This window comes from Monodon monoceros, unplaced genomic scaffold (assembly GCF_005190385.1).
Source record: "Monodon monoceros isolate NGI ecotype Baffin Bay Population unplaced genomic scaffold, NGI_Narwhal_1 Super_Scaffold_14, whole genome shotgun sequence".
NCBI classification, from domain to species: domain Eukaryota; kingdom Metazoa; phylum Chordata; class Mammalia; order Artiodactyla; family Monodontidae; genus Monodon; species Monodon monoceros.
Genome location: NW_021703770.1, coordinates 58,127,345 through 58,148,387, shown reverse-complemented (window position 1 = coordinate 58,148,387; position 21,043 = coordinate 58,127,345). Strand labels below are relative to the sequence as shown.

Genomic DNA, 21,043 nt, shown 5'->3' with positions numbered 1-21,043 from the left:
CACACATATATATATAGAACCTCAAAAAAAAAAAAAAAAAGACCAGAGGACAGACAGAAGAAGCACGAAGAACTACAATCCTGCAGCCTGTGGAACAAAAACCACATTCACAGAAAGATAGACAAAATGAAAAGGCAGAGGGCTATGTACCAGATGAAGGAACAAGATACAACCCCAGAAAAACAATGAAATGAAACGGAGATGGGCAATCTTCCAGAAAGAGAATTCAGAATAATGATAGTGAAGATGATCCAGGACCTCGGGAAAAGAATGGAGGCAAAGATCGAGAGGATGCAAGAAATGTTTAACAGAGACCTGGAAGAATTAAAGAACAAAGAAACAGAGATGAACAATATAATAACCAAAATGAAAAATACACTAGAAGGAATCAATAGCCGAATAACTGAGGCAGAAAAACGGATAAGTGGCCTGGAAGACAAAATGGTGGAATTCACTGCTGTGGAACAGAATAAAGAATAAAGAATGAAATGAAGACAGCCTAAGAGACCTCTGGGACAACATTAAACAGAACAACATTTGTGTTATAGGGGCCCCAGAAGGAGAAGAGAGAGAGAAAGGACCCAAGAAAATATTTGAAGAGACTATAGTTGAAAACTTCCCTAACATGGGAAAGAAAATAGTCACCTAAGTCCAGGAAGCGCAGAGAGTCCCATGCAGGATAAACCCATGGAGAAACATGCCGAGACACATAGTAATCAAATTGGCAAAAATTAAAGACAAAGAAAAATTATTGAAAGCAGCATGGGAAAAATGACAACATACAAGGGAACTCCCACAAGGTTAACAGCTGATTTCTCAGCAGAAACTCTACAAGCCAGAAGGGAGTGGCGTGATATACTTAAAGTGATGAAAGGAAAGAACCTACAACCAAGATTACTCTAACGAGCAAGGATCTCATTCAGATTCGATGAAGAAATCAAAAGCTTTACAGACAAGCAAAAGTTAAGAGAATTCAGCACCACCAAACCAGCTCTACAACAAATGCTAAAGGAACTTCTCTAAGTGGGAAACACAAGAGAAGAATAGGACTTACAAAAACAAACCCAAAACAATTAAGAAAATGGTCGTAGGAACATACATATTGATAGTTACCTTAAACGTGAATGGATTCAACGCTCCAACCAAAAGACACAGGCTTGCTGAATGGATACAACAACAAGACCTATATATATGCTGTCTACAAGAGACCCAATTCAGACCTAGGGACACATAGAGAATGAAAGTTAGGGGATGGAAAAAGATATTCCATGCAAATGGAAATCAAAAGAAAGCTGGAGTAGCAATACTCACATCAGATAAAATAGACTTTAAAATAAAGAATGTTACAAGAGACAAGAAAGGACAGTACATAATGATCAAGGGATCAATCCAAGAAGAAGATATAACAATTATAAATATATATGCACCCAACATAGGAGCACCTCAATACATAAGGCAACTGCTAACAGCTCTAAAGGAGGATATCAACAGTAACACAGTAATAGTGGGGGACTTTAACACCTCACTTACAACAATGGACAGATCATCCAAAAAGAAAATTAATAAGGAAATACAAGCTTTAAATGACACAATAGACCAGATAGATTTAATTGATATTTAAAGGACATTCCATCCCAAAAGAGCAGATTATACTTTCTTCTCAAGTACGCAAGGAACACTCTCCTGGGTAGATCAAATCTTGGGTGACAAATCAAGCCTTAGTAAATTTAAGAAAATTGAAATCATATCAGGCATCTTTTCTGACCACAATGCTATGAGATTAGAAATGAATTACAGGGAAAAAAACGTAAAAAACACAAACACATGGAGGCTAAACATTATGTTACTAAATAACCAAGAGATCACTGAAGAGACCAAAGAGGAAATCAAAAAATACCTAGAGACAAATGCCAATGAAAACACGACGATTCAAAATCCATGGGATGCAGCAAAAGCCGTTCAAAGAAGGAAGTTTATAGCTATACAAGCCTACCTCAAGAAACAAGAAATCTCAAATAAACAATCTAACCTTACACCTAAAGGAACTAGATAACGAAGACCAAATAAAACCCAACGTTAGCAGAAGGAAAGAAATCATCAAGATCAGAGCAGAAATAAATGAAATAGAAACAAAGAAAACAATAGGAAAGATCAATAAAAATAAAAGCTGGTTCTTTGAGAAAATAAACAAAATTGATAAACCATTAGCCAGACTCGTAAAGAAAATCAGGGAGAAGACTCAAATCAATAAAATTAGAAATGAAAAGGGAGAAGTTAAAACAGACACCACAGAAATACAAAGCATCCTAAGAGACTACTAAAAGCAATTCTATGCCAATAAATGGACAACCAGGAAGAAATGGACAAATTCTTAGAATGGTATAACCTTCCAAGACTGAACCAGGAAGAAATAGAAAATATGAAAAGACCAATCACAAGTAATGAAATTGAAACGGTGATTAAAAATCTTCCAACAGGGGGCTTCCCTGATGGCGCAGTGGTTGAGAGTCCACCTGCCGATGCAGGGGACATAGGTTCGTGCCCCAGTCCGGGAGGATCCCACGTGCTGCGGAGCGGCTGGGCCCGTGAGCCATGGCCGCTGAGCCTGCGCGTCCAGAGCCTGTGCTCCGCAACGGCAGTGGCCAAAAGAGTGAGAGGACCGTGTACCGCAAAAAAAAAAAATCTTCCAACAAACAAAAGTCCGGGACCAGATGACTTCACAGGAGAATTCTATCCAACATTTAGAGAAGAGCTAACACCTACCCTTCCCAAAATCTTCCAAAAAATTGCAGAGGAAGGAAAACTCCCAGACTCATTCTATGAGGCCACCATCACCCTGATACCAAAATCTGAAAAATATACTGCAAAAAAAGAAAATTACAGACCAATATCACAGATGAACATAGATGCAAAAATCCTCAACAAAATACTAGCAAACAGAATCCAACAGCACATTAAAATGGTCATACACCATGACTAAGTGGGGTTTATCCCAAGAATGCAAGGATTCTTCAATATACACAAATCAGTCAATGTGAAAAACCATATTAACCAATTGAAGGAGAAAAACCATATAATCATCTCACTAAATGCAGAAAGAGCTTTTGACAAAATTCAACACATATTTATGATAAAACCTCTCCAGAAAGTGGGCATAGAGGGAACCTACCTCAACATAATAAAGGCCATATATGACAAATCCACAGCAAACATCATTCTCAATGGTGAAAAACTGAAAGCATTTCCTCTAAGATCAGGAACAAAACAAGGATGTCCACTCTCACCACTATTATTCAACATAGTTTTGGAAGTCCTAGCCATGGCAATCAGAGAAGAAAAGGAAAAAAAAGGAATACGAATTGGAAAAGAAGAAGTGAAACTGTCACTGTTTGCAGATGACATGATACTATACGTAGAGAATCCTAAAGATGCCACCAGAAAACTCCTAGAGCTAATCAATGAATTTGGTAAAGTTGCAGGATACAAAATTAATACACAGAAATCTCTTGCATTCCTATACACTAATGATGAAAAATCTGAAAGAGAAATTATTGACAGACTCCCATTTACCATTGCAACAAAAATTATAAAATACCTAGGAATAAACCTACCTAAGGAGACAAAAGACCTATATGCAGAGAACCATAAGACACTGATGAAAGAAATTAAAGATGATACCAACAGATGGAGAGATATACCATGTTCTTGGATTGGAAGAATGAATATTGTGAAAATGACTATACTACCCAAAGTAATCTACAGATTCAATGCAATCCCTATCAATTTACCAATGGCATGTTTTACAGAAGTAGAACAGAAAATCTTCAAAATTTTATGGAGACACAAAAGACCCTGAATAGCCCAAGCAGTCTTGAGGGAAAAAAATGGAGGTGGAGGAATCAGACTCCATTACTTCAGACTATACTACAAAGCTACAGTATCAAGACAATATGGTACTGGCACAAAAACAGAAATATAGATCAATGGAAAAGGATAGAAAGCCCAGAGACAAACCCACACACCTATGGTCAACTAATCTATGACAAAGGAGGCAAGGATATACAATGGAGAAAAGACAGTCTCTTGAATAAGTGGTGCTGGGAAAACTGGACAGCTACATGTAAAAGAATGAAATTAGAGCACTCCCTAATACCATACACAAAATTAAGCTCAAAATGGATTAGAGACCTAAATGTAAGACTGGGCACTATAAAACTCGTAGGGGAAAACATATTAAGAACACTCTTTGACATAAATCACAGCAAGATATTTTTTGATCCATCTCCTAGAGTAATGGAAATAAAAACAATAATAAAAAAATGGGACCTAATGAAACTTAAAATCTTTTGCACAGCAAAGGAAACCATAAACAATACAAAAAGACAACCCTCAGAATGGGAGAAAATATTTGCCAATGAATCAATGGACAAAGGATTAATCTCCAAATTATATAAACAGTTCATGCAGCTCAATATTAAAAAAACAAACAACCCAATCCAAAAATGGGCAGAAGACCTAAATAGACATTTCTCCAAAGAAGACATACAGGTGGCCAAGAGGCACATGAAAAGCTGCTCAACATCACTAATTGTTAGAGAAATGCAAAGCAAAACTACAATGAGGTATCACTTCATACCAGTTAGAATGGCTATCATCAGAAAATCTATAAACAACAAATGCTGGAGAGTGTGTGGAGAAAAGGGAACCCTCTTGCACTGTTGATGGGAATGTAAATTGATACAGCCACTATGGAGAACAGTATGGAGGTTCCTTCAAAAACTAAAAATAGAACTACCATACAACCCAGCAGTCCCACTACTGGGCCTATACCCTGAGAAAACCATAATTCTAAAAGACACATGCACTCCAAAGTTCATTGCAGCACTATTTACAATAGCCAGGTCATGGAAGCAACCTAAATGCCCATCAATAGATGAATGATTAAAGAAGCTGTGGTACATATATACAATGGAATATTACTCAGCCACAAAAAGGAACGTAATTGGGTCATTTGTAGAGACGTGGATGGATCTAGAGACTGTTGTACAGAGTGAAGTAAGTTAGAAAGAGAACAACAAATATCGTATATTAATGCATATATGTGGAACCTAGAAAATGAACCGGTTAGCAGAGTAGAAATTGAGACACAGAAGTAGAGAAAATACGTATGGGCACAAATGGGGAAAAGTGGCACGGGTGGGGGTGGTGGTGTGATGAATTGGGTGATTGGGGTTGACATGTATCCACTGATGTGTATAAAATGGATGACTAATAAAAACCTGCTGTAAAAAAAAAAAGTTTATGAAGTACCTAGGAACAGGACAGGAATAAAGATGTAGATGTAGAGAATGGACTTGAGGACATGGGGTGGGGGCAAGGGTAAGCTGGGACGAAGTGAGAGAGTGGCATGGACTTATATACACTACCAAATGTAAAATAGATAGCTAGTGGGAAGCAGCCGCATAGCACAGGGAGATCAGCTTGGTGCTTTGTGTCCACATAGAGGGGTGGGATAGGGAGGGAGGGAGGGAGACGCAAGAGGGAGGAGATATGGAGATTTATGTATATGTATAGCTGATTCACTTTGTTATACAGCAGAAACTAACACACCATTGTAAAGCAATTATACTCCAATAAAGATGTTTAAAATAAAAGAATAAAAAAACTGAATCATTAAGAAACAGGAAATCCAAATAGACTGATCACTGGTACCGAGATTGAAACAGTAATCAAAAACTCTGCAAAACAAAAGTCCAGGATCAGATGGCTTCACTGGTGAATTTTACCAAACATTCAAAGAAGATTTAATACATATCCTTCTCAAACTCTTCCAGAAAATTGAAGAGGAGGAAACACTTCCTAACTCAGTTTATGAGGCCAACATTAATCTGATATTAAAACCAGAGAAAAACAACAACACTATAAAAGAACACTATAAAAGAAACACTATAAAAGAAAATTACAGGCCAAAATCTCTGATGAACATAGATGCAAAAATCTTCAACACAATATTAGCAAACTGAATTCAACAATACATCAAATGGTCATATTCTATGACTAAGTGGCATTTATTCCAGGGATGTAAGCATGATTCAACACCCTCAAATCAATCAATGTGACACACCACATTATCAAAATGAAGGATAAAAACCGTATGATCATCTCAATAGATGCAAAAAAGCATCTGACAAGATTCAACACACATTTAGATAAAAACTCTCAATAAAGTAGCTATAGAAGGGATGTACCTCAACATAATAAAGGCCATATATGACAAACCCATAGAGAATATCATACTGAATGGTGAAAAATTGGAAGATTTTTCTCTAATATCAGGAACAAGAATGCCTCTCTTATTCAGCATAGTATTAAAAGTCCTAGCTAGAGAAATTAGGCAAGAAAAAGAAATAAAAGTGATCCAAATGGGAAAGGAAGAAGTAAAATTATCACTGTTTGCAGATGATATAATTTTTAAAAAATATTTTATTCTTCATTTCAAATGTTCCTGTTACCTTTGTGATTTTTCTTTTCTTCAGAGAACTTTTGACATACAGCATTGAGTTCAATATAATCTTTGGTTCATGGCATTCATTGGTTTGGGCAAGTTCCTTAACCCCAGTCTTTACTTTCATTTGCCTCATTCCCTCTTATAGAAAACTATCCTGTTTAATGCATATGCTTTATTTGTATGTGATATGATTATATATACAGAAAACCCTAAAGACACCACCAAAAAGCCATTACAAATGAGTAACAAATACAGTAAAGTTGTAGAATACAAAATCAATATACAAAAATCGGTTGCATTTCTAAACACTGACAAAAAGAGAAATAAAGAAACAATCACATTTACAATTATAAAAAAATACCTTGGAATAAATTTAACCAAGGAAGTGAAAGACCTAAACACAAAACTATAAGACATATTAAAAGAAAATGAAGAAGACACAAGGAAATGGAAAGATAGTCCATGGTCACGTATTGGAAGAATTACCATTGTCAAAATGTCCATGTTACTAAAGTCACCTACATAGTCAGTGCAATCTGTACCAAAATTCCTGTGTCACTTTTCACAGAAATAGAACAAAAAATTCTAAAAGTTATATGGAACCATAAAAGACCCCGAGTAGCCTAAAAAAATCCTGAGAAAAAAGCAAAAAGCTAAGGTATCACACTCCTTGATTTCAAATTATATTAAAAGACCATAGTAATCAAAATAGCATGGTATTGGCAGACAGATACATAGATCAATAGAACAGAATTGAGAGTCCAGGAATAAACCCATGCATATATGGACAATTCAAGATAAAGGCAAAGAATGTACAATGGATAAAGGATAGTCTCTTCAATAAATGGTGTTGGGAAAACTGAACAAACACATGCAAAAAAATGAAACTAGACCCCTATCTCATACTGTACATAAAAAGTAATTCAAAAATGGATTAAATATTTAATGTAGACCTGGAATCATAAAACTCCTAGAGGAAAACATAAGCAGTACATTCTTTGACATTAGTCTTAGCAATATCTTTCTAGATATGTCTCTGCAGGCAAGGAAAACAAAAGCAAAAATAAACAAATGGGATTACATCAAGCTAAAAAGTTTCTGCACAGCAAATGAAACCATCAATAAAACAAAAAGGCAACCTACTGAATGGGAGAAAATATTTGCAAATGATATGTCTGATAATGGGTTAACATCCAAAATATATAAAGAACTCATACAACTCAACAACAACAAAAAACCCGATTAAGAAATGGGTAGAGGAACTGAATAGACTTTTTTTTTTACAAAGAGGACATACAGATAGCCAACAGGTACATGTAAAGATTTTCATCATTACTCATCAGGAAAATGAAAATGAAAACCACAATAAGATATCACCTCACACCTGTCAAGAATGGCTATTATCAAAAAGACAATAAATAATAAGTGTTGTTGAGGATATGGAGAAAATGGAACATTCATACATTGTTGGTGGGAATGTTAATTGCAGACACTGTGGAAGACAGTATGGAGATTCCTCAAAAATTTAAAAATACCATATGATCCAACTATTCCTCTTCTGAGTATTTGTCCAAAGAATGTGAAAATACTATTCCATAAAGATATGTGCATTTCTATGTTCTTTGCAGATTTATTTACAATAGCCAAGATATGGAAATAGCCTAGGTGCCTGTCAATGGACAGATAAATAGGTAAAGAAGATGTGGTTTATATATGCAATGGAACACTACTCAGCCAGAAAAAGAATAAAAATCTTGCTATTAGTGACAACATGGATGGACCTTGAGGGTATTATGTTGGGTATTATTCCCAACAAGGAAATGCCCAGGACCAGATAGTTTCACTGGTAAATTCTATGAAACTTTTAAAGAGGAATTAACACAAATTCTTCTCAAACTCTTCCAAAAAAATTGAAGGGCATGGAACACTCCTAAACTCATTTTATGAGGCCAGCATTATCCTGATACCAAAGCCAGATAAGGGTACTACAAGAAAATAAAACTGTAGGCCAATACACCTGATGAGTATATATGCAAGAATTCTTGACAAAATACTAGTGAACTGAATTCAACAGCACATTAAAATGATCATACAATGTGATTGAGTGGGATTCATCCCTGGGATGAAAGGATGGTTTAACACATAAATCAATAAATGTGGTATGTCACATTAATAGAATGAAAGATAAAAATCATGTGATCATCTTAGATGTGGAAAAAGCATTTGACAAAATTCAGAATCTTCTCGTGATAAAAACTCTCAACAAATTGGATATAGAAAGAATGTACCCCAGCATAATAAAAGCCATATATGACAAACCCACAGCTATCATTATACTCAATAGTGAGATGTTGAAAACTTTTTCTCTATGATCAGGAACAAGACAAGGGTGTTCCTCAAAAAACTAAAAACAGAACTACCCTATGATGCAGGAATTCCACACCAGGGTATACATCCGAAGGAAATGAAAACACTAATTTGAAAAGATACATGCATCCCAATGTTCATAGCAGCATTATTTACAATAGCCAAGATATGGAAGCAACCTAAGTGCCCATCAACAGATGAATGGATAAAGAAGATGTGGTATATACATACAATGGAATATTATTCAGCCATAAAAAAGAAGCCAACAATACTGAATGGGGAAAAGATAAACTTCTTCAATAAATGGTCTTGGGAAAACTGAATAATTATATGCTAAAGAATGAAATCAGGCTGCTGTCTTTCACCACTCATAAAAATTAACTCAAAATAGATGAAAGACTTAGATGTAATTCCTGAAACCATAAAACTCTTGGACGAAACCATGGAAAAGGCTCCTTGATATTAGTCTTGGCAATGATTTTATGGATATGACACCAAAATCATAAGCAAGGAAAGCAAAAATATACAAATGGGACTACATCAAGCTAAAAAGCTACTGCATAGCAAAAGAAACAATCAACAAAGTGGAAGCCTACAGACGGAAGAAAATATTTGTACACCATATATCTGATAAGGTGTTAATATCTAAGATATACAAGTAACTCATACAACTCTATAGCAAAAAAAAAAAATCCTGTTAAAATGGGTAAAATATCTGAATAGATGTTTTTCCAAAGAAGACGTACAGGTGGCCAACAGTAACATGAAAAAGTGCTTGACATCAGTAACCTTAGGAAATGCAAATTAAAACCACAATGAGGTATCACCTCACACCTGTTAGAATGGCTATTAACAGAAAGACAGATAACAAGCATTGGAGAAAGGAAAGACAGACAACAGCCTTGTGCACTGTTGGTGGGGATGTGACCTGGCACAGCCGCTATGAGAAGAGTATGGAGTCTCCTCAAAAAATTAAAAATAGTTCTAATAATATGAACTAGCAATCCCACTTCTGGGTATATATATGAAGGAAATGAAATCACTGTGTTGAAGAAATTTCTGCACCCCCATATTCATTGCAGTGTTACTTACAATACCCAAGATATGGAAGCAACCTAAGCTGCTTTACATATATAATAGAGTTTTATTCAACACAGAGTACAGAAGTTTTTATGAGCAGTGAAAATTCTTTGTATGACATTATAATGATGGATATATGTTATTATACTTTTGTCCAAACTCATAGAAAGTGCAACACTATTCACTTCATTAAAGTGAACCCTAAGGTGAACTTTAGACTGGTGATTATGATGTGTCAGTGCAGTTCATCCTTGGTTAAAAAAAAAGTCTTAAAAAAAAGAATTAACACTCAGGGTAGAGTTTTTGGCAAAACTTTTGTTTCACTTTTATATATGTATACATATTATATATGTGTGTGTGTTTGTTGGATTGTGATGTAAAATGTACTTTTTAGATCAAAAAACTTGCAGGCTACTGTAGTTAAATTATGCTGGCAAATAAAAGCACAAATTAATCTCAAAAAATGGAATATTATTCAGCCATAAAAAATGAGATCTTGTCATTTGAACAACATAGATGAACGTTGAGGGTATTCTGCTATGGAAAATAAGTCAGACAGAAAAAGACAAATATTGCATGATTTCACTTATATGTAGAATCTGAGAAAAACAGAAACAGAGAACAGATTGGTGGTTGCCAGGGGTAGGGGTGGGGGTTTAGAGAAATGGGTGAAGATGGTTAAATGGTACAAGCTTCTAGTTATAAGATGAGTAAATTCTGGGGCTGCAATGAATAGCATGTTGACTATAGTTAACAATACTATATTCTATACTTGAAATTTATATCTTGAAAGATGAGAGTACATCTTAAAAAGTCTCACCACACACACACGCACACACAAACACACAAAAATGATAACTATCAGAGGTGATGGATGTGTTAACTAACCTTATGTAGTAATCATTTCACTATATATATATATATATATATATATATCTCAAATCATCATGTTGTACACCTTAAACTTACACAAGGTTGTATGTCAATTATATCTCAATAAAGCTTGAAAAAAAAGAATATTGTACAGTACCTGGCACATGGTAAGCCCTCAATTAATATTAACTATTGTTGATATTCGGTACAAAAACAGCCTTTTTCAAGAAAATATTTCTCAGCTGTTCTAGAAGTAGCAGTTTTGATATGTGGCATTGGAAATGAAGGAAACAATTTAAGCAAAAATATACTTTAAGGAAAATGAATGTAAATTTCAAGAGTGGGGAGAGACATGTTCTTATTTTTCTAAAACATTAATTCTTAGTACTTTTTTCTTCCATTTTGGTTTCCCATATTTCATGGAGCCAGGATATACTGCCTCTTTATATTGAATTAGGACTTCCCTGTCTAGCTTGGCAAACATGGGCAAGTCCTCTTTTATCTAAAAGCAACTAGACCTAGAGAGCTACCTGGCTTAATATAAATGAGAAAAGGGGAAAACTGAATATTTAATACTCATTAAAAATGGTAGATTTGGCAGAGGTAGACCTGAATGGCTGAAGCCAAACGTGAGGTCCATATGTTTCATTGGGTCCTTTTTGCTTTTGCAGCACGACTGAGAAGTACTGTGGTTATGAAAGATTTTCTGGGGCATTCAAGTGGTAGAGAGGTAAAGTAAGTCACTTAGGCCAAAGGATATACATTAGATTTGTCTCTTTAACTTAATCTTAGGATCTGGACTAAGCTTTGAGGTGCATTGAAAGGAAGTGCATCTCATCTTCAATGGAAGGACATGGGCTATAAACTGGGAGACATCACTGAAAGACATGCTACCCTAGGATGTTTCTAAGAAGTTACATCTTGGGTCTTGGATAAGAATGGAGATTGGTGTACCAAATACCACATCCAAACTCAGTGAACTGGTAAATATGCCATTCCTCACTTAGGTCATTCTCTTTTCAACACTGGTACAAAGAGAATACTCCTCTGAAATGTACTGCTTTTGCTACAGTTTTTTTCAACTTATACTCCATTTTTTGTCATTCAAATGATTCTATTGGTAAACTATTAGAAAAACAAGCATTAGGATCTAATTATTATATTTTAAAATTACTTATTCATTTATCCATTCACTCATTCCCCTACCATTATCCACAAGCAATTTGAAAAATTAATAATCAGAAGAGATTTTACTTTTTTTCTATAGAAGTTATTGTAAAGAATATATACTTCTGATTGGTTCAAGATGGCAGGGTAGAAGGCCATGCTCTCAATCCCTCTTGCGAGAGAACCAGAATCACAACTAACTGCTGAACAGTCATTGACAAGAAGGCACTGGAACTCACCAAAAAGGATACCCCATATCCAAAGACAAAGGAGAAACCACAATAATGGTAGGAGGGGCACAATCACAATAAAATCAAATCCCATAACTGCTGGGTGGGTGACTCACAAACTACAGAACACTTATACCACAGAAGTCCACCCACTGGAGTGAAGGTTCCGAGCCCCACGTCAGGCTTCCCAACCTGGGGGTCTGGCAACGGAAGAGGAATTCCTAGAGAATCAGACTTTGAAGGCAACTGGGATTTGACTGCAGGACTTTGACAGGACTGGGGGAAACAGAGACTCCACTCTTGGAGGGCACACACAAAGTAGTGTGTGGATCGGGACCCAGGGGAAGGAGCAGTGACCCCATGGGAGACTGAACTAGACCTACCTGCTAGTGTTAGAGGGTCTCCTGCAGAGGCAGGGTGTGACTGTGTCTCACCATGAGGACAAGGACACTGGCAGCAGAAGCTCTGGGAAGTACTCCTTGGCGTGAGCCCTCCCAGAGTCTGCCATTAGCCCCACCAAGGAGCCTGGGTAGGCTCCAGTGTTGGGTCACCTCAGGCCAAACAAACAAAAAGGAGGGAATTGAGCCCCACCCAACAGCACACAAGTGGATTAAAGTTGTACTGAGCTCTGCCCACCAGAGCAACAGCCAGCTCTACCCACCACCAGTCCCTCCCATCAGGAAACTTGCACAAGCCTCTTAGTTAGCCTCATCCACCAGAGGGCAGACAGAATAAGCAAGAAGAACTACAATCTGGCAGCCTGTGGAACAAAACCCACATTCACAGAAAGACAGACAAGATGAAAAGATAGAGGGCTATGTAGCAGATGAAGTAACAAGATAAAACCCCAGAAAAACAACTAAATGAAATGGAGATAGGCAACCTTCCAGAAAAAGAATTCAGAATAATGATAGTGAGGATGATCCAGGACTTGGAAAAAGAAAGGAGGCAAAGATCGAGAAGATGCAAGAAATGTTTAACGAGGACCTAGAAGAATTAAAGAACAAAAAAACAGAGATGAACAATACAATAACTAAAATGAAAAATACACTAGAAGGAATCAATAGCAGAATAACTGAGGCAGAAGAACAGATAAGTGACCTGGAAGACAGAATGGTGGAATTCACTGCTGTGGAACAGAATAAAGAAAAAAGAATGAAAAGAAATGAAGACAGCCTAAGAGACCACTGGGACAACATTATACACAACAACATTCTCATTATACGGGTCCAGAAGGAGAAGAGAGAGAGAAAGGACCTGAGAGAGTATTTGGGGAGATTATAGTCAAAAACTTCCCTAACATGGGAAAGGAAATAGCCACCCCAGTCCAGGAAGTGCACAGAGTCCCATACAGGATAAAGCCAAGGAGAAACATGCTGAGACATATAGTAATCAACTTGGCAAAAATTAAAGACAAAGACAAATTATTGAAAGCGGCAAGGGAAAAACGTTAATTAACATAGAAGGGAACTCTCATGAGGTTAACAGTAGAGTTCTCAGCAGAAACTCTACAAGCCAGAAGGGAATGGCATGACATATTTAAAGTGATGAAAGGGAAGAACCTAGAACCAAGATTATTCTACCTGGCAAGGATCTCATTCAGATTCAATGTAGAAATCAAAAGCTTTACAGACAAGCAAAAGCAAGGAAAATTCAGCACCACCAAACCAGCTCTACAACAAATGCTAAAGGAACTTCTCTAAGTGGGAAACACAAGGAAGAAAAGGACCTACAAAAACAAACCCAAAACAATTAAGACAATGGAAATAGGAACATACATATTGATAATTACCTTAAACGTGAATGGAATAAATGCTCCAACCAAAAGACACAGGCTCGCTGAATGGATACAAAAACAAGTCCCACATATATGCTGTCTACAAGAGACACACTTCAGACCTAGGGACACATACAGACTGAAAGTGAGGGGATGGAAAAAAGATATTCCATGCAAATGGAAATCAAAAGAAAGCTGGAGTAACAACACACATATCAGATAAAATAGTCTTTAAAATGAAGAATGTTACAGAGACAAGGAAGGGCACTAAATAATGATTAAGGAATCAATCCAAGAAGAAGATATAACAATTATAAATATATATGCACTCAACACAGAAGCACCTCAATACATAAGGCAACTGCTAACAGCTATAAAAGAGGAAATCAACAGTAACACAATAATAATGGGGACTTTAACACCTCACTTACACCAATGGACAGATTATCCAAACTGAAAATTAATATGGAAACACAAGCTTTAAATGACACAATAGACCAGATAGATTTAGTTGATATTTATAGGACATTCCATCAAAAACAACAGATTACACTTTCTTCTCAAGCATGCATAGAACATTCTCCAGGTTAGATCACATCTTGGGTCACAAATCAAGTCTCAGTAAATTTAAGAAAACTGAAATCATATCAAGCATCTTTTCTGACCACAACGCTATGAGATTAGAAATCAATTACAGGGAAAAAAAAGTAAATAACACAAACACATGGAGGCCAAACCACACGTCACTAAACCAAGAGATCACTGAAGAAATTAAAGAGGAAATCAAAAAATACCTAGAGACAAATGACAATGAACACACGATGATCCAAACCTATGGGATGCAGCAAAAGAAGTTCTAAGAGAGAAGTGTATAGCTATACAAGCCTACCTCAAGAAACCAGAAAAATCTCAAATAAACAATCTAACCTTACACCTAAAGGAAGTTGAGGAAGAAGAACAAACAAAACCCAAAGTTAGCAGAAGGAAAGAAGTCATAAAGATCAGAGCAGAAATAAATGAAATAGAAACAAAGAAAACACTAGCAAAGATCAATAAAAATAAAAGCTGGTTCTTTGAGAAGATAAACAAAATTGATAAACCATTAGCCAGACTCATCAAGAAAAAGAGGGAGAGGACTCAAATCAATAAAATTAGAAATGCAAAAGGAAAAGTTACAACAGACAGTGCAGAAATACAAAACATCCTAAGAGACTATTAAAAGCAACTCTATACCAATAAAATGGACAACCTGGAAGAAATGGACAAATTCTTAGAAAGGTATAGTCTTCCAAGACTGAACCAGGAAGAAACAAAAAATGTAAAGAGACCAATCACATATAATGAAATTGAAACTGTGATTAAAAACCTTCTAACAAACAAAAGTGCAGGACCAGATGGCTTCACAGGTGAATTCTATCAAACATTTAGAGAAGAGCTAACACCCATCCTTCTCAAACTCTTCCAAAAAATTACAGAGGAAGGAACACTCCCAAACTCATTCTATGAGGCCACCATCACCCTGATACGAAAACCAGACAAAGGGACTACAAAAAAAGAAAATTACAGACCAATAGCACTCATGAATATAGATGCAAAAGTCCTCAACAAAATACTAGCAAACAGAATCCAACAACACGTTAAAAGGATCATACACCATGATCAACTGGGATTTGTCCCAGGGATGCAAGGATGTTTCAATATACGCAAATCAATCAATGTGATACACCATATTAACAAATTGGAGAAGAAAAACCATGTGATCATCTCAGTAGGTGTAGAAAAAGCTTTTGACAAAGTTCAACATGCATTTATGACAATAAATCTCCAGAAAGTGCACATAGAGGGACCTACCTCAACATAATAAAGGCCATATATGACAAACCCACAGCAAACATCATTCTCAATGGTGAAAAACTGAAAGCACTTCCTCTAAGATCAGGAACAAGACAAGGTTGCCCACTCTCACCAGTATTATGCAACATAGTTTTGGAAGTCTTAGCTACGGCAGTCAGAGAAGAAAAAGAAATAAAAGGAATACAAATTGGAAAAGAAGAAGTGAAACTGTCACTGTTTGCAGATGACATGGTGCTATACATAGAGAATCCAAAAGATGCTACCAGAAAACTAATAGAGCTAATCAATGAATTTGGTAAAGTTGCAGGATACAACATTAATGTACAGAAATCTCTTGCATCTCTATACACTAGTGATGAAAAATCTGAAAGAGAAATTAAGGAAACACTCCCATTTACCACTGCAACAAAAAGAATGAAATACCTAGGAATAAACGTACCTAAGGAGACAGAAGACCTGTGTGCAGAAAACTATGACACTGTTGAAAGAAATTAAAGGTGATACCAACAGATGGAGAGATATACCATTTTCTTGGATTGGAAGAATCAACATTGTGAAAATGACTATACTAGCCAAAGCCATCTACAGATTCAATGCAATCCCTATCAAATTACCAATGGCATTTTTTACAGAACTAGAACAAAAAATCTTAAAATTTGTATGGAGACACAAAAGACCCTGAATAGCCCAAGCAGTCTTGAGGAAAGAAACGGAGCTGGAGGAATCAGGCTCCCTGACTTCAGACTATACTACAAAGCTACAGTAATCAAGACAATATGGTACTGGCACATAAACAGAAATATAGATCAATGGAACAGGATAGAAAGCCCAGAGATAAACCCACACACCTATGGTCAACCAATCTATGACAAAGGAGGCAAGGATATACAATGGAGAAAAGACAGTCTCTTGAATAAGTGGTGCTGGGAAAACTGGACAGCTACATGTAAAAGAATGAAATTAGAACACCCCCTAACACTATACACAAAAATAAACTCAAAATGGATTAGAGCCTGAATGTAAGACAGGACACTATAAAACTCTTAGAGAAAAACATAGGAAGAACAGTCTTTGACATAATCACAGCAAGATCTGTTTTTGTCCACCTCCTAGAGTAATGGAAATAAAAACAAAATAAACAAATGGGACCTAATGAAACTTAAAAGCTTTTGCACAGCAAAGGAAACTACAAACAAGATGAAAACCCTCAGAATGTGAGAAAATATTTGCAAACGAATCAACAAAGGTTTAATCTGCAAAATATATAAACAGCTCATGCAGCTCAACATTAAAAAAACAAACAACCCAATCCAAAAATGGGCAGAAGACCTAAATAGACATTTCTCCAAAGAAGACATACAGATGGCCAAGAATCACATGAAAAGCTGCTCAACATCATTAATTATTAGAGAAATGCAAATCAAAATGACAATGAGGTATCACCTCACACTAGTTAGAACGGGCATCATCAGAAAATCTACAAAAAACAAATGCTGGAGAGGGTGTGGAGAAAAGGGAACCCTCTTGCACTGTTGGTGGGAATGTAAATTGATACAGCCACTAAGGAGAACAGTATGGATGTTCCTTTAAAACTAAAAATAGAACTACCATATGACCCAGCAATCCCACTACTGGGCATATACACAGAGATAACCATAATTCAAAAAGACACATGCACCGCAATGTTCATTGCAGCACTATTTACAATAGCCAGCATATGGAAGCAACGTAAATGCCCATCGACAGGTGAATGGATAAAGAAGATGTGGTACATATATACAATGGAATATTACTCAGCCATAAAAAGGAATGAAACTGAGTCATTTGTAGAGACATGGATGGATACAGAGACTGTCATACAGAGTGAAGTAAGTCAGAAAGAGAAAAACAAATATTGTATATTAACGCATATATGTTGAACCTAATAAAATGGTATAGATGAACCGGTTTGCAGGGCAGAAATTGCGACACATATATAGAGAACAAACGTATGGACACCAAGGGGGTAAAGTGGAGGGGATTCGTGGTGGTGGTGTGATGAATTGGGAGATTGGGATTGACATATTTAACTATATGTATAAAATGGATAACTACTAAGAACCTGCTGTATAAAAAAATAAATAAAATAAAATTTAACAGTTCAAAAAAAAGAATATATACTTTTAAGTCTTACAGCATATATATGTGATATATATCTATATATCTGTCTATCTATCTATCAATCACTGTTTGTTTTTGTCAAGCTCTTTCAAGCTCTTAAGAAATATAATTCCTAGGATTTTTTTCCTACCCACTGGAGTTTGGGAAGTAACCTGTACTATCAATTTTTAGTGTAACTCTCTAATTGCACTTGGGCACAAGGAGGACATTTCTTGGACTTTAATAAAGTCACTATGGCTGTGGTTTGTAATGGCAATCCTGTGCATAGAGTGAGTTAGTTGCTACTGACACAAGTATTCTCTTTACATGTGCATTGAGACTTATTTTGGTTAATGTCTTCTTACAAACCTTAATTGGACGTTTGAAGACCATGATTCATTTTGATGTCGTTAACCAGTTGATTTATTTGCTTTCTATTTCTAGTTTCTTACATCCAGTATACCAATGTAAGAACATGTCACCTGGTGCCCAAGATAACAGAGGACTTGGCAGAGCTGGGTGCTTTGACAGTGTATCTACAAGAGAGCTGATCTGGCACCTGTCAGTCAGGTTCATTTCAACAAATCCATTAATAAAATTTTATTAGCCAATGATGAATAAATAGGTTTGGAGATTTCCCCTCCCTTTCTCTCTCTTATTTTATTTAATCAGCATTGTGTGGAATTTTCTTGTCTTTCTGATCCCACATTAGTGTTTTCAAAGTAAAGTAGTCAATAAATCTTCACAACTGACTCAAATTGTACTGTGATTACAGGTCAAACATAGAGGGTTATGGATGTGACTTAAAAAGTTGAGTAGGAAGCCAATGATCTCAAGCATAAAAACCTTGGTTATTAGGAATTACTAAATGTACAATAAATTCAAACTGAAGCAATTTGGCTCAGGAGAAATGGTGGTAGTAATACATGTAACTTGAGGAATATTAACCAGATAGCTTGTTTCTGAATAGAGACCTACATATACTCAGTGATGTATTGTCCTGGCATATATAAGCACATGCCATCACAGTAGGTTTAAGTCTTTATAAGACTATGCCATGCCATGCCAAGCATCTTTTTTGATAACAGAACAATGCTTCAGGTTGAGGTACATATAAGGTCTCACATACCTTGTATATGATAAACAAACACATTTATTATGTTCAGCTGACAGAAAAGAAATTCCTCTTCCAACATCAGAAGCATTTCAGATATCAGTACTGTACTGATTTCAGGGTATTAGAAAATAAGCTCTTACAGTGGTGAGAAAGACCACTATTTCTGAATCTACTTTTACTTGTTAAAACTTTATAGTTTCACAGGGATAGATGTGAGATATGGACAGTATAAAAAGGTTGATTATAATTCAAGATCTTCTTATATTCTCTCTCTTTTTTTTTTTTTTTGTGGTACGCGGGCTTCTCACTGTTGTGGCCTTTCCCGTTGCAGAGCACAGGCTCCAGACGCGCAGGCTCAGCGGCCATGGCTCATGTGCCCGGCCGCTCCGCGGCATGTGGGATCTTCCCGGACCGGGGCAGGAACCCGTGTCCCCTGCATCGGCAGGCAGACTCTCAACGACTGCACCACCAGGGAAGCCCTTTTTTTTATGTGTGTGTATATTCTCTTATAATCATGTTAGGACCCTAAAAAAAAGCATCTCATTGATTAATTTGACAGTGTGGAAATTGTTCACAACCATTATTTGTATTAATTTTGTGGCTTTTACCTCATTTGATTATTACAGTCATCCCAAATCCTAGTTATTGTTATTATCCTCATTTTAAAGATTAGGAAATGAGGCTTAGAAAAATGAGATGACCTGCCCAAAGTAACCAAGATATTTCTAGGATGTAGTCCTGGGATTTGAACCTGCCTTTTAACTGAACTGATATGCTTTTTTCACTCTCTAGTTATGCCTCTCTTTGTAGTCATTATTGTCTGTCTTAGCTGACAGTTCCATAAACAGTTGTGAAAAATGACACCATTGTTGACAAATAGGCACATGCTTTGAATCAGTCCTGCAAGTTTTCTCCATAAAGAAACCTCATCTCCATTTAGAATTCCTCTCCGATCTCCAAGTCTATCAAGATGGTTCTGGGAAGAGAACAGAGCTCTTCATCCAAGTCTGTCTGTTATTTCAGTCATCATGCCTGGAGGCTTCCCTGGTGGCGCAGTTGTTGAGAGTCCGCCTGCCGATGCAGGGGACACGGGTTCGTGTCCCGGTCTGGGAAGATCCCACATGCCACGGAGTGGCTGGGCCCGTGAGCCATGGCCGCTGAGCCTGCGCGTCCAGAGCCTGTGCTCCGCAACGGGAGAGGCCACAAGAGTGAGAGGCCTGCGTACCGCAAAAAAAAAAAAAAATCATCATGCCTTCTGGGGTCATGAAACCATATTTCAACACTACTCAACATTTCTCTTTCTATGTAATACTTCTAACCAGAGCATTCAAATGACTCATATACTTGTTTGTTTACTCTTTGTAAAGTGTTCTAAAACCTTTCTACCTGGTATGAAGCTACTTTCATCAGCTACTCTAGTAAGGCCATCCACTTTCTAATTACTTATTTAAGAGGCACGCTCTAAGGGGAGAAAAAATATTTCCCTGCAAAAAGAATCCTCTAAAATCTCCTTAACAATTCAGAAAACCACACAAGTGGAAGGAAAAGGCAGATTTTATCAAACCTATTCAATATTTTGCTTTTCAAAGGGCCACTGCATCAAATAAAAAGACATGTTTTATTCTTTCTATTCTCTATTTTCTCTTCCAATTTCACGCCCCTCCCTCATTTGTTCACTTGTGCAATCTCTTTCTGTTTCAGAATACAATTTATGGTGGCTTAACATGGCCACAAAATACAGCAAAATGACATAATTAGGAGTAAAGAATAAGAGGATATTAATAATAGGGATAAAGGAAAATACTCTATGGATTAATTACTTCAGAGGAGAAGGCTAGGACCAAGTAAATTACTTGATAAATACTCAAACACTACTAGCTATAATTTCAGGATGATCATTTTAAAATGAATACAGAGTAGTGATATACAAA

At 36.5% G+C, this 21,043-nt stretch overlaps 1 protein-coding gene across 1 annotated transcript in view; it reads left to right on the top strand.

Annotated features, from left to right (window-relative positions):
* The window catches only part of GDAP1 (ganglioside induced differentiation associated protein 1), a 135,051-nt gene extending 116,423 nt beyond the window's left edge, over positions 1–18,628 (top strand). Inside the window, exon 6 of the mRNA XM_029222834.1 lies at positions 18,440–18,628. Within this exon, the coding sequence (XP_029078667.1) occupies positions 18,440–18,546 (107 nt within the window). The 3' untranslated portion in view covers positions 18,547–18,628. The remainder of the gene's footprint in view (positions 1–18,439) is intronic.
* The last annotated feature ends 2,415 nt before the right edge of the window (positions 18,629–21,043 follow it).